A 14,083-nucleotide genomic window follows, 5' to 3' on the forward strand; every position below is an offset into this window, starting at 1 on the left:
ATATAGTTTTATGTAAAATCCAAACGAGAGAATTTGAATAAAACCAACATGATAATGAAAATTTTATTTTCTTTCGATTGAATAAAGTTTAGGGTTATCTAATTGTTTTTCTCATAATACTACATTCCATTACCCTTATACCCCCAACCCAATTCTAACCCTAAACAAAGGACATCATTTTCCTTTATATCTTAGCATTTATATTCTCATTCATCAGAGGTTCGACATAATCCCAAAACGAGCCACGGTATGTGAAAAATATATTTCTTCAATAGATTTCTGAAGAAATATATAAATCGCAAATGCAAGGCGAAATGATTTCAATGCAAAACGTTTAACATATGATGATGTTGCAGCTTTGCTCAGAATATACTACTAATAATGCAGTTTTATAAAACCGATTTGATTACATTTTTCTTTATAATATTTTAATGAATTATATCTTTATTAAAGAAATTGGATAATTGTATCCACAAAAGGCAATCCACAGGATAATGGAAGTAGCAAAATGTTATTATCCTACCATCATGCAAAATAAAAGCAAAAATCAAGGAGAATGATAAATTTTGCTTTATCAGGTCAGTGACTTGATAAAGCTTGGCGGACTACTTATTTTAATTCTTTTTAAACGACGCCATCTTGTTTTTGAAAATAAGTGCTAAAAGACATATTTATGCAATTATTTTTATAAACTCGCTTTTATTAGGTACGTGAGACCATGTCACTAATATATAGCGTATGCATACCGTATTTGCAATTACAAAAAAGTTTTTATAACGGAAACGTTTGGAGAAAAGGAAAATTGACTCGCGTAAGGCGTTTGTTCAGGAATTCAGCTTTCTGCACAAAAATCAAGGAATATGTTGCATCTGGAATGGAATGTCGTTGCATAAAATAATCGAGGAATCGGTTTGCCTATTTTTTCAGTCAAGCGGCGTAATGGCGTGTGTGTATAAGTCGCGTCAAACGTTTGCTTTGTGAGAATGGGTATCGGACTTGCAACTGGACTTGGCAGCAAATTAAAATTATTCATTCATGTTCAGCGGAACAGGGAGGTTGGGTACAGAACAAAACAAGGCCTTTGTTTTTCAGCTTTTATTTTATGATATTTGGGATATAAAAGACCTATTTGTGTAATTTGGGGGGCGTATTGATGTTAAAATTTCTATGCGAGGCAGACTCAGATCTAGTTGGTGGTAAATTTTTAATTTTAACTAAAGAATGATTTTAGGCCAGAAGGTAGGATAAATAGAACATTAGGTTACTGTCTAATAAATTTCAATTTATTAAGTTCGTCTACGAAAAAATAAAAGTCTCGACAGGGTCTCGACTTTTATATTTTCTTCGACACACTGAATAAATTTAGAAGACAGTAACCTAGTATTCTCTATTGATCACAATAAAGCATATAGTATAGTATAATCAAAATAAATTTCTGGCTAAAATGAGACTTTTGATCCAGGACCGCGGTAACTACTGATATAGTAAAACAGGGATACGTATATGTATGCTTGATAAGGTATTTACATTGAACCAAAGTAAGGCATAAAAATAGTTGTGCAAACTTCATAACATCGTTAAAAGAAATCAAAATAGTCTCATAAATGCAACTGTGATAATTTGCTCTTTGTTAGATTTTAAACATTGCCATATCTTATCGTTTGGGAGTTAGTCGAATTCACATAAACTGAACAGTTTTCTTTGACATTTCCCATCACGCCATTTCCACTCGTCGTCTGTTTTCACAGTCTTCAAACAGTGTTCTATTCCATTAGCATTATTCGGTTGTGAAGGCCCCCAGTTGACGTAAAAATCAGAAACATTAGTTCCATCCCTCCAGACAAATGTTCCCTCACTTTCAACGTCTGTTGCACCTAGCCAGAAGCCTTCATTGTATCCTGGAAACAACATACTAAATACAAATACCCGAACACAGTTGTTTGAATCTTTATCTAAGTGATAAGCTTTACACTCAAAGTCCTTGTACTGTTTTCTTCAAATACAACGTAGTCACTTCACCATTACATTATAATTAAACTTGCTTTGAAGCACAAAGTATTTAAATTGTGACCAATGCATGAAGTATAAAACAATGACCAAAATCCACATACACACTTCTACAGGAAATCGTTTTATACAACCTGGCCCAGGGAAAGGTTTTCGGCAAAATTCCACGTCAAACACTTCATTTCATTTAGAAATATTACTGCAACCATTTACTGCAACTATGCCATCAATTACTGCAATCATTTTGATATCAATTGAAGCTGTAGTTGCAGACTTTTAGTAGAATACATAAGCTAGGGCAAGTGATTCGAATGTACTTTATATGGGGATCTTTAAAAGGAAACAATCGAAGATTATCAGTGAAACTTCACGCTGTCTTTCTGAAGTATAAATAATTTGTATCCTTTTTGCTTCGAAATATTTTTGCTTTGGTAAAAAATAAATATGGATGTCTTCGAAATTCTGTGTCTGTTTAATGTCATAGCCTTTTTGTATTTCCAAAAGTTACAGGAAAGATCATAAACATGGCAAGCAGAATTACTACTGTTTGAAATGTCCATGAAGTTGATAAAACAACAAACCGTGAAAATCTCTCTAGAAATGTTTCCTCCGCCTCTGACTTTATGTCTGCTAAATGTTCACCAAGATCTTCGCAATATCTCTGAAACAAAGGACAATGAAATAATTGATCTTTATAGACCTTTTACATGTCTTTTAAAGCAGCATGACTATAGGAGGACAAATAAGTTGTTATCGTTAGTACTTTTCGTCTCCTTATGCATTACAACACAATAATTCTAATACATTCTAATTTCAAAAAATATTAAAATCAATACTAAAAACATGACTCTTTGTACCTGCTCATACAATCTAACAAACCCCTAGTCATATTATCTAACAGATATCTGTTCATATTATCGAACATACAACTTATCATATTATCTATCAGAAACCTATCAGTATTATCTAACAAACACGTGTTCATATTATCTAACAGAAACCCGTAGACACTTCTTAATATTATCTAACAGAAACCTATCCATAAAATCTAAAATACACGTGTTCATTATATCTAATAGAAACTACTTTCTATGCCAGATGACAACTTTCGTTTGACATCAGAAATATTATTTGATCCAAACGCATTTCTTCCTTAAGCCAGTACACATGAATTAATTGCGTTTCTGTTGTGTGTCTTGTGTTAATGTGTTCTTAAACTGACAAGAAAAACATAAACGACAAACATACCTGTGCCATTGCTTTTTCTCCTCAACTACTCGGTACTCTAAAATAATTTATAAACAACAAATATTATTTATTATTATAAAATGGCGTATGTTTTTGCGATTCAAGTCAAAGATACATGAGGGAACTTTTTCAGTAAGTATCGCATTTCCCCCTATGTCCCAATTGCTGTTTTCTAAACATGAAATGCATTGATTTTATGGTCCTGGTGAAATTCATATCTTCATTTTTCCCCAGTCAGTTTCTAAAGACATGTTCAATGTGAAATACTAAATATTGCGAATTTATTTAATATCCGTGTGCGACTAAGTTTTTAGGATAGAGCCAATCAACGAGATTAAATCGCACAGAAAAAGTAAAATCCCCACTCATTCAATAGTCCCCGAATTAATATCCCCGTGAGATAGCCATTTTGACCCAAAGTACCGAATTTAGTGCCCAAAAAAGCATATTATTTCAAATTAACATAATTATTCAAATCCATTATTTTGTATTAGGAGAACACCAGGTACACACAAGACGGTAATATTTGTTAATAGAGAGTTTGAGATTTCAACATTCGCCTTCCACCTCAACGTCTCTCATATATATTTGGGGTAAAACGTCACCGATATGCGTGTATTTTATTTATATCAGACGTTGCTACTAAAGTTTTCCATGTAATATCAAGTAAGCCTAAGACTTCGCTTTATTACTATGTGAAATAAAAAAGCTTAGTTTCAGGATTTCTGCTTATTAAGTTATTCGATTATCCATTTGTATAACTGGACTAAATTTGATGCGAAACACTATCAATAAGTATAAGAACAATGAAGTTTTGTTTGGCTAATGGTTTTAACTAAATACATTGAATTGAACCTGGAAGTATGAAGTTATCAACTGATTTTGGGAAACTTTGAGATTTTGTTCATACTTCAACTTCTACGGCATATTTGTGTCCTCAGGCGGTATTTATTATACTAGATGGGCCTTTTTGTCGTAAGAAGTCAAGTTTTGAACGTCCGAAGATGTGATATCACGAAAGTCAAAACTTCAGTCTTTGTACATCTACTCTGTCCACATACTCGGTATCAAAGACTGAAATCTGGATGGAGGCACATGGCATGACAGTCATTTTACTTGGAAAATCAATGATAATACGCGATTATCATTTGGTTGAACATTTTATTTTAACTTCCAAATAAAATCAATCCGTTTCTGTCGGACACTTAATAAGACAATTGCGTTTTAATTATCAAGGAAAAGTGGTACTAGTAAGACGGAAAATAATTCTGAAGTTTCAGACAATTTCAGATCTATGATAGCATGATGCGAGAAGTTTCCTGTTAGCCGTATGGGATAACTCCATTCTTTACATGCACGGACCCAGAGCCTGGCAGAGGGGCATTGTGCGTCAATTCCCCTTTGATTCTTACATTTTACAAAGAAAATCGGTCTTGAAACTCGGTGTGACTACCCCTGCCCCCCTCCACCCACATGAATGGGTGACCCCTCTTTGGTGTTGGTGTTGGTGTCCCTCTAATCACAATTCCTTGATCTGCTGCACATGCTTTACTTATGAAATAGTGTATTCAAACAAATACGTGTATATGCCCACATGTTATTTTGTGCGACAATTTTCGTCTCTACCTAGCAGTTCTTGACTGTTTCGCTAGACACATGGTGACTTGGCACGATTATATTGAGCTGTCTGAGAGTTTGGCATTATACAGAGTCAAACTGAGTGTCATGATGCCAAAACGTATGATATCACGAGAGTATCTTACATTTGTTTCAAATCGCTTGTTAAATGTATTAATAAATTGTATATATTGGCTCATATTATCAAAATATCTTAAGGAATTCGATGTATAAAGTACCAATTCAAAGTGAAAAATTTTTTTTTAAGAAAATCTATGAAATACTAGTCAACAGCCTTTTGTGTTTGCTTTATCTCATATATTTAACTTAACTTCAAAGTATATCGAGAAATGCATTTGTAGTAGTTGGTGTCTCATGTTCTTGTTTAAAAAATATTAACTGTAATATCTTTCAAGAACATCATCAACAATAGAATAAACAATAGAATACGTTGATAGGATTATCATTTTTATTTCCTCTCATGTATAACATTCTTGCATTGTATACTGACATCATTTTATATTAAATGATTTGTTTTGTAATCGCACTAATATCAATGCGATGATTATGTTAATTGAAATGTTTTTATTTAATTTTCATTTTTAAAACCTCTTGTAAAAGTCCTGCACTTTCGGACAATTGATATCAAATTGCACGAGAAAAACGATCATAATTACAGATAAATTGAATGGTCGGATTAAGAAAAGTAAGGTTCATTCTAAAGTTTGAACTCTCAAGGAATTTTAATCGAACTTCAACTTCATACGTTAACTTCGCAAGAGACGTTGAAGGGGAAGGCGAAGGTTGAAATCTCAAACTCTCTTACCGGAAAACGGGATTTATCCTATAATGTCGATATCGAGAATCGGCAATTAGCGTGTCACCTCGTGTCAATTTTGTTGTTCACAGTTTGATCTCGTTAAAGATAATAATCGATAACTAATAAGTAGCATAATATTTGTGATTTGTTTTTATACTTCTGTCATCAAAATAGTATTAAATATATACGAAATTAATTGTGTTTAAAAAAAATATAAACCACTCTATCTTTTACGGAACGTAACGACAGTCTTAGATTTTAGCGTGGACAATAAGCGCGGAGAGTAGCTTCCCTTACCAAAATGGCGAAAATTGTAAACAAAGTTGTTGGAAAATTGACTGTAACAAAAACACGCCGAAGTTTTAGATTGCTAAGAAGACCATTCGTATTGCGAAGGCAAATGCACGTCATTATATCTTGGTAACCGAAAATGAAATGGGCCTAAAGGCTAAACTGGTCAGAAGTCTGAAAAAATACATATACTGGCTGCACCTCCGACCAGCGGTCACCTGGCTTAAGCGGCCAAATTTTCTGCTTTCCCTGGCTTTCCCTGGCTGGCTGCTTAAGACAGGTTAGACTGTAATTAGGAAGGGATGTAGTAATTCTAAAGTTTGCTTCAATAATAGCTAGGAAGGAAAGTAGTAATTCTGGGAGTTGTGTATTTCAATAATAATTAGGAAGGGAAGTACTAATTCTGGGGTTTGTGTATTTCAATGATAATTAGGAAGGGAGGTAGTAATCGTCAGCTGACCAACAACACTTGCTTTTGATATCATATTTGAAATCAAAAACAGATTGCTCTTAATATGTAATAGTAGTTTTAAAAAGAAAAGATGAAAGGAAAACTACACGGACTATTGATTATTCCAAAAGACTATTTGCTCACTGTGCTGACTTAGGATCCATTCTGTTGAACGCGGGTAGACTACAGAAAACTGCCATTTCTCGTTCAGCTGTGTCGACTACTACCATATTATTTGGCAAAAGACTTGTTCATTTCTTCAATAATAAAATACAACTTTATGGATTTCTTCCAGATGCCAACTGATTTCTTCATAAGTACGGATGGAATAATGTTTTAATGGCATACAAAAAGCAATAAAATTTCCGTTAAATGACCAATGGAACATTCTGAGAGTAAACAGTTACCAAAAGGAACGTCATGCCAGAACGGAATGTCATGTACCTGAAATAAATCTCCTGCACGAAAACGTGCCTCTGAGGGAATCACTCGAATGTCTTGTCTATTCCTGGAATAGAAAATAATATTAAAATGATGCTTAAAGATCCCCAGTAGAATATCTTTGATCTTTTGCCTGCCAGAATACCAAGTTAATGCAGCCACTCATGGACATATTGCTACATATTCTTTGTACATGATAGTTTATAGACATTATAGATCTATACAATATCATTTAAATGTGCTAAACAACACCTTATCTAATAAATGTATTGTGTTGCATCATATTAACAGAAATAATAAAACTATTAGAATAATTCTGTTTTGATTAAGCATTACATAAAGTTAATCGTTTCTAATAGTTGGTACAGATGATATTATGTTGTTTAGAGATTTCCCGACAAGCATTCATTCTGAAACTAAACGAAGAATACAGAACGGCTGGCAAGCCTAGTAACAGTCCGTTATATAACATAGCTTTGCATGTAGATTCCCAATGCTGAACCTGAGCAGGATTCAAAACAGTAAACAAATGACTGAAATTCTTAATGGTAAGATTTGAAAACAATCCGAGGGAAGCTATATTATAAATGGCTGTAAGAGAGTGTTATAATTTACTGTATTCTATAATTTGTAAAAAAGGTATGCAAAAATAAACAAATCTACCACTAGTTCGTGTGAGATGGGAATATGCGACAGAGCCCAATTACGTCCCAAACAATTGCCCTAGAACGGGACAATATCATACACATCTACAGCCAGTATTATAATCTCACTTATCAAACTTAACATATTGAATATCAATGAGTGCCAGGTCAATACTTAAGGACATTTTTTGTAATATGCGTTTTACTTGTAATATTGTTCAAAGGAGATAATTGCTGAGGCTACTCAAATTTTGTATAATTATGTCCCTTTTTCTAAAAACATTGGATAATAAGAGCCAGAAAATATCAATAAAATCTTATAAAAGAAAATACAAAATTGAAATAAGACTATCTTGTCGGTAGCCAGACTACAAATGTATATGTGCCTAAAATTTCCTGCCTGCAGTATTTATTACGTTTATTTTCTTGGAGCAATATCATGTGAGAGGTGGCCATAAGCCTGTGCTGTTTTTAGTCAAAAATATATGACGTAAATTTGATAGTAATTTGACTAAACAGCGCATACTGAAATAAATAAATCAGGAAAGGAAATCCATATTCAATATTCAAAATTTTAAAGCAGAACCTTTCTTAACAGAACTTTCTGAGAAAAACAGCTATGACTGTTTTTGTTTAACGTTTTTTTAGCTCTCGAATGCATGGCTATAATTACAAGGTATCTTCAGTAAGAACATACGATTTTTCTACTGTGTATATCACTTTGCCATATGGTTTTATAAATGATAAACTAACTGTCCTAATTCAAAACATTTTGCCAGAGAGAATGCTACATTTTTAGCTTGCAAGTTTGAGACGCTTTTTGTACTAGTTGCATTTTAAAAAAATTATACTATGTTGACCTTTGACAAAGTTAACAACAGGTTAGGAAATGCAGTTTCCAGACAAGTGATTGGTATTTCCATGGTAACAAATTATGCACCCATTTTTGCAGAATTGTATCTATATTGTTATGAGAGAGATTTTATGTTTGGTCTTTCTCCAAATAAAACATCAATTTGGATACTAATGCTTCATACATACCGAAATTTATGATAATTGGATTGATTTAATATTTAGTATTTTAAATTTCCCCAATTTAAATGGGGATGTACCCACGGCTACATCTTATGAGATATATATTTCCAAGTTAATTCGGCTTGCCAGAGCATGTAGTCATGTTGGCGATTTCAATTAACGTAATCAATATATTACAAATAAAATTCTTCAGCAAGGCTACCGTTATTCAGATTTGGTTTTAAAAATCAGTAGTAATTTAAAGACACATCTGCGAGAAAATATTTCAAAACCCGATTTCTTTTTGGATATGGTTTACAAACGTTTTTTGGTCAAAGTAATTTTCCAAATTATAGAACGTTTATAAAAGAGGTTATGATCCAACTGTTTTGCGAGACACAACACGTTTTCAGTGTCCAACCCTTTTACAATTGGTCAGTTCGCTTTCTCCTTTGATTCTGTCTGAGGGAAGAGGCGGAGGACTCTGTGATAGGCATGTTTCAAATTCTATCGGTACTGACTTGTTTTTATGTTTGTCTTCTAATCTGTTTCGTCGGGTCCTTAAGGCTGTTTCTCTTGATTCTCTGTCTCCTGCATAGGCATCGAGTACGTGCGTTTTTGATTCTTAAGGTTTGCTTTTTATATGAATTTACAAGTTTACATGCCATGCCTTCTGTCGCCATTGCGTGTATTAGGGATTCACCTGATGGAAAATACTTTTTACACTGTCCTGTGACTTTAGAACATGACAGGAGTATGAGAGAGGTTAGGTACGCAACATAAAACGGTTTAAGCTACAAGCGGTATTTTTCCTATGACCGTTTCCAAGGTGATGCCCAACTGTATTCCTTTGTAGGGATAATAAACGCTTTTTTGTGTATTTTGTGTCTGCAGAAGCCCACGGGAATGTTCGTGACCGAGACCGAAAGTCGAGGCCACAAACATATCACAAGGGCTTCTGCAGACGTTAATACACAGAACAAACGTGTATTGTCGCCATTCTTGCATTAAAACTTAACACGACGACTACATGTATTGTTTTCGTATGTGATGACTTTTTACATTTTTTAAATTACCATTCTGTTGTTCTTGAAAACGGTAAACATATTTTAAATATCCATAACCAGGGCCCAGAAATCAATTACACGACAAACAGCACGTTATGAAGGTTTTTAAACGATTTATTAAATATCTTGTTATTACAAACATGACATTACCAATAATTTTTCGTATTACTTAAACATTTGGTAAACAGTTTTATGAAGGTCAAATTATTAAAGACGCGACACAAAATAACTTTATTCTTTTGTATTTCCTTGATGGCAATTAGTATACATGCTTTGCACGAAGAAAATTAGAAATAACATATATATAAGGCCAAGACGATGTGTTTAATGTCTAAATATATTATTAAAATGATGTAGTATTGTGCAGAGTATTTGATGTATTAAAGTGAGTTTAGACCACACTTTGTTTCTGCAGTGTAAGATATTTAATATTGATGAAGTTGTCCACCTGTCATCTTGTAGAATAGCTGTATTATACCAGTATTATCAGAATGATTTGCACGAAGTTTATGCTGTAGGAAAAAATAGGTCACCAGGTCGTGGTGGGTCTTTAAATACATTGGTGGGTCCAGGTGAAGGCATTCTAATACGTATGTGTTTTTACTCTGCATTTTCATCAAACAATGGAACAAACTTGCTTAGAAAAAGCTACTTTAACTACAAAATTGATTTTACTATAAAGTTTAAGTTATGAAAATTTTATTCAATCTGTTTCTGCTTTGGGGGAGACAAATCTTACAGCTTGATTTAACAATTCTGTAACAGGGTTAAGCATTTTTTCTGTCTTGTTCGTAAAAGAGAGGAAGAAAATTTAATCCTATGAAAATTGCAAAATGTTTTTTTTACAAAAGCAGCAGTAGTACAAAATTAATGTGAAACTGGCAGTTGCAGTAGCAGTAGATAAAAGTGAAATGGTCAGTAGCAGTATCAATAGTAGCAGAAGCAGTACCAAAATGTGAACTTGTCAACAGCAGTTCATTGTAGCAACAGTAGAAGGAGCAGAAACGTGAAATTGTCAGTAGCAGTAGCACTAGAAGAATACGCAGTAGCAGCAGAAAAATCGTAAAACTGGCATTACGCAGTAGCAATAGCAAAACTTTGAAATTGTCAGTAACAGTAGCAACAGTAGCAAAATGTTAAATTGTCAGTAGCAGTAGAAAACATGTGAAATTGTCAGTAGCAGTAGCAAAAGTAGCAGTAGCAAAATCGTATATTATCAGTAGTGGCACCAGAAGAAAACGCAGTATCAGTAGAAATGTCATGAAACTGGCAGTAGCAGTAGCACTGGTAGCTGTAGCAAAAATATGAAATTGGTAATAGTAGTAGCAATAAAAGCACTAGCAACAACGTGAACTTGTCAATAGTAGTAGCACTAGAAGAATACGCAGTAACAGTAGAAAATCGTAAAACTGGCAGTAGTAGTAGCAGTGGTAGCAGTAGCAAAACTGTGAAATTGGCAGTAGCAGTAGCAAATTGTAAAATTGTCAGTAGCATTAGTAACAGCAAAACTAGAAAACACGTGAATTTGCCAGTAGCGGTAGCATTAGAAGAATAAGCAGCAGCAGTAGAAAAATCATGTAACTGGCAGTAGGAGTAACAGCAGCAGCAGCAGCAGCAGTAAACATGTGAATTTGGCATAAGCAGTAACACCAGTTGTAGTAGAAAAATAAACAGTTGCTGTCGCAGTAGAGAAATTTTGAATCTAAGAGTAGCAATAGCTGTTGAAGAGTAAACAGAAGCAGTAGCGGTAGAAAAATATAAAATTTGCAACGACAGAAACAGCTGACAGTAGCACAGTAGCAGTAGCGGTAGAAACAGTAGCAGGGAGCAGCAGATGCAGTAGCATAAGAAGAGGTAGCAGTAACAACAAAAGTAAAACCGTGAAGTGCATTTGTGACTCACTGTGTCAGTAAAAACAGAAGCAGTAGCAGTAGTAGCAGTGGCACTGAGTAGTAGCATCAGTAGCTGTATCAACAGTAGCAGCAGCAATGAGCAGTAGCAACGGCAGCAGTAGCTACCGCAACTACTGCTGCTGCAAACTTAACATTTTTGCTTCTGCTACTGCTGCATTTGTTTCTGTAATTTTCAGACTTTTGTTACTGCTACTGTTACTGACAGTTTTCACGAATTTTCTATCGTTATTGCTTATTCTTCTACTGCTTCTGCTACTGTTGCTACAGACGATTTCACATTTTGCTACTGCTACTGCTGCTACTGCTATTTGCTAGTTTCACAGTTTTGCTGCTGCCTCGAATGCAAAAGTTTTACTAATTCTACTGCTACTGTCCATTCTTAAAGTATCCACTATTTTAAGAATGGACAGTTACAGGTTAATAATGGATAGTTATAGTAATTTCATCGGGTGTATAGAGCAGTATCGGTAAATAACCTATATACTGGAAAAATTAACAAATTGCCACCCGTGTTTTAAATCTAGATATTTTTTTTTTGGGGTTGGATTTAACGTCGCACCGACACATGATAGGTCATATGGCAACTTTCCAGCTTTCCTGGTGGAGGAAGACCCCAGGTGCCCCTCCGTGCATTATTTCATCACGAGCGGGCACCTGGGTAGAACCACCGACCTTCCGTAAGCCAGCTGGATGGCTTCCTCACATGAAGAATACAACGCCCTGAGTGAGATTGAACCCACATCGATGAGGGGCAAGTGATTTGAAGTCAGCGACCTTAACCACTCGGCCACGGAGGCCCCTTAAATCTAGATAAAGCCTTGCCATATATGTAATATATGTGATATAACGGGCCATATAGGCAATGCGTCATGTCTGATTTTTATCATTTTTAAGGTGTTGTAAGATTGTTCTCGATATCACGAAATGTATTCTATTATGAACTTTTGGTATATCAAAGAGGTTATTACAACATTACTGCCCTTGAATCAGTTTTCTCCTTCTCTAGTTATATAACTTTAATTGGTTACAAATGGAGTCAAGCAATTCATAACGCTTTATTAAATCACTGAACTACATATAGATTCTCTCTACTCTCTTTCATTTTAATTATTTATACCATTATGGCCCGATGCGTACCAACGAAATACAATTACATTCAGTATTGTAACAATAATTCAATCTCGTAGAGAAGCTGTATCGCTTAGTTTGCGTTCGATTATCTAGTTTAATCAGGATGGGGGTACACGTACGGTCTTAATTATTTTTGTATTGCGTTTAGCTAATGTGGCTTCGTATCGGTGAGCATTAATTTACAAAATAGTTATAAAATAGTTTGGTTAGTCGACTACTGATTCTCTTCCATCCAGCCAGCGATACCTTCCTTGGTCTTTCTATGGACGAAGGATCTAAAAGTCATGGCAATTACGTAGATAAACTAAGAGCACGCCTCAAGTTTGCTTATCAAAAAGCCGAACAAGAAATAAAGAAAAATAGCGACCGTTACAAACAACGACAAAAATGTTCGTCACAATAAAATTCTTCCCGGCGAGTGTTAGTTAAGAAAGTTGGTTTTCAGAAGCATCAGCATTCAGATATATGGGAAGAAAATACTTACCTGGTAATCTCAACCAAATTCTGACATCCCTGTTTTTGAAGTGGAAGCAGAAGGTGTACCTGGAGCAAAGGTGAAGCTTCTTCATCGAAACATGTGCTTCCCTTTATGTCTTTACCAGTTCCATTTGAACCATCAGACTACTTATCTGATTCCTCAGTGTCTGAGCCATCATAAGATGAGGATCCGGAACATTTAGACAGATCAGCTGTCCGCGATGTTGATCTATCTCACAACTCTAATCATGGAGAAGAAAGCCATGGATCTTCAACCGTCCAGCGGGACCATGACAGCAGCCGTGATGAAAGTACTTACTTTTCGTAGGTCGAGACGTACTCGTTGAAAACCGGAACGATGTTCAGTAGGCGACTGGAGGAGACCAAACAGATAGAACGGCATGTATTCTGACGTTTAAATAGTATGTAAGGACAATTGTAAATGTAGGGCTATCTATCATGTTTTTAACAAAAAGACATTTTGTTCAGTGTTTAACAATCTGATATAATTTGATATACCTACACAAATATTATGTATGTTTATCGTTGGGATGCGACGCGACATAGAGTTAGCTGAGCTTGAACTTTACTGTTATAAATGTTATTGGAAATAACATGCTATTATACAAGTATAAGAGTAACTTCATATAAGATACTTCTGTCGCAGTAACTGAATTAGTTTTTAGTTCATGTTAATCACGCAGTCAAAAACATCATTTCATCTGCACCTACTCATTCATTCCTTCACTCCATTCCATTTCATTACATTTCATACTATTTATACAATTTCATCAATTCATACTTCATCAAGTATGTATTCTGTTGTTTCAAATAAATGTTTAACGTGAAATGGTATTGTAATTATTTTATGTTCTTTTGCAGGGCGTACCGTTTTGAATTTTGAAATACAATGTCGAGGACGACATGAATAATGTCATAGATCATAATGTAAGAATTGTCTA

At 34.6% G+C, this 14,083-nt stretch overlaps 1 protein-coding gene across 1 annotated transcript; it reads right to left on the minus strand.

Annotated features, from left to right (window-relative positions):
- Positions 1-1,668: 1,668 nt before the first annotated feature.
- Positions 1,669-13,524, minus strand: LOC128550829 (pulmonary surfactant-associated protein D-like). Its single transcript, XM_053530664.1, has 5 exons — positions 13,441-13,524; positions 13,129-13,187; positions 6,879-6,942; positions 2,589-2,668; positions 1,669-1,993 (listed from the first exon to the last, which is right to left on the minus strand). Exons 1-5 carry the CDS (start codon positions 13,522-13,524, stop codon positions 1,669-1,671), a joined length of 612 nt encoding a protein of 203 aa, XP_053386639.1.
- Positions 13,525-14,083: the final 559 nt, after the last annotated feature.

The sequence above is a fragment of the Mercenaria mercenaria genome, chromosome 18, assembly GCF_021730395.1.
Source record: "Mercenaria mercenaria strain notata chromosome 18, MADL_Memer_1, whole genome shotgun sequence".
Taxonomy (NCBI): Eukaryota; Metazoa; Mollusca; class Bivalvia; order Venerida; family Veneridae; genus Mercenaria; species Mercenaria mercenaria.

Coding starts and splice junctions, on each gene's coding strand:
- LOC128550829 (XM_053530664.1), bottom strand. CDS start 13,524: ATGCCGTTCTATCTGTTTGGTCTCCTCCAGTCGCCTACTGAACATCGT. Junction 13,188..13,440: donor TACGTCTCGACCTACGAAAA/GTAAGTACTTTC, acceptor CCTTTGCTCCAG/GTACACCTTCTGCTTCCACT. Junction 2,669..6,878: donor GTGCAGGAGATTTATTTCAG/GTACATGACATT, acceptor CCTTTGTTTCAG/AGATATTGCGAAGATCTTGG.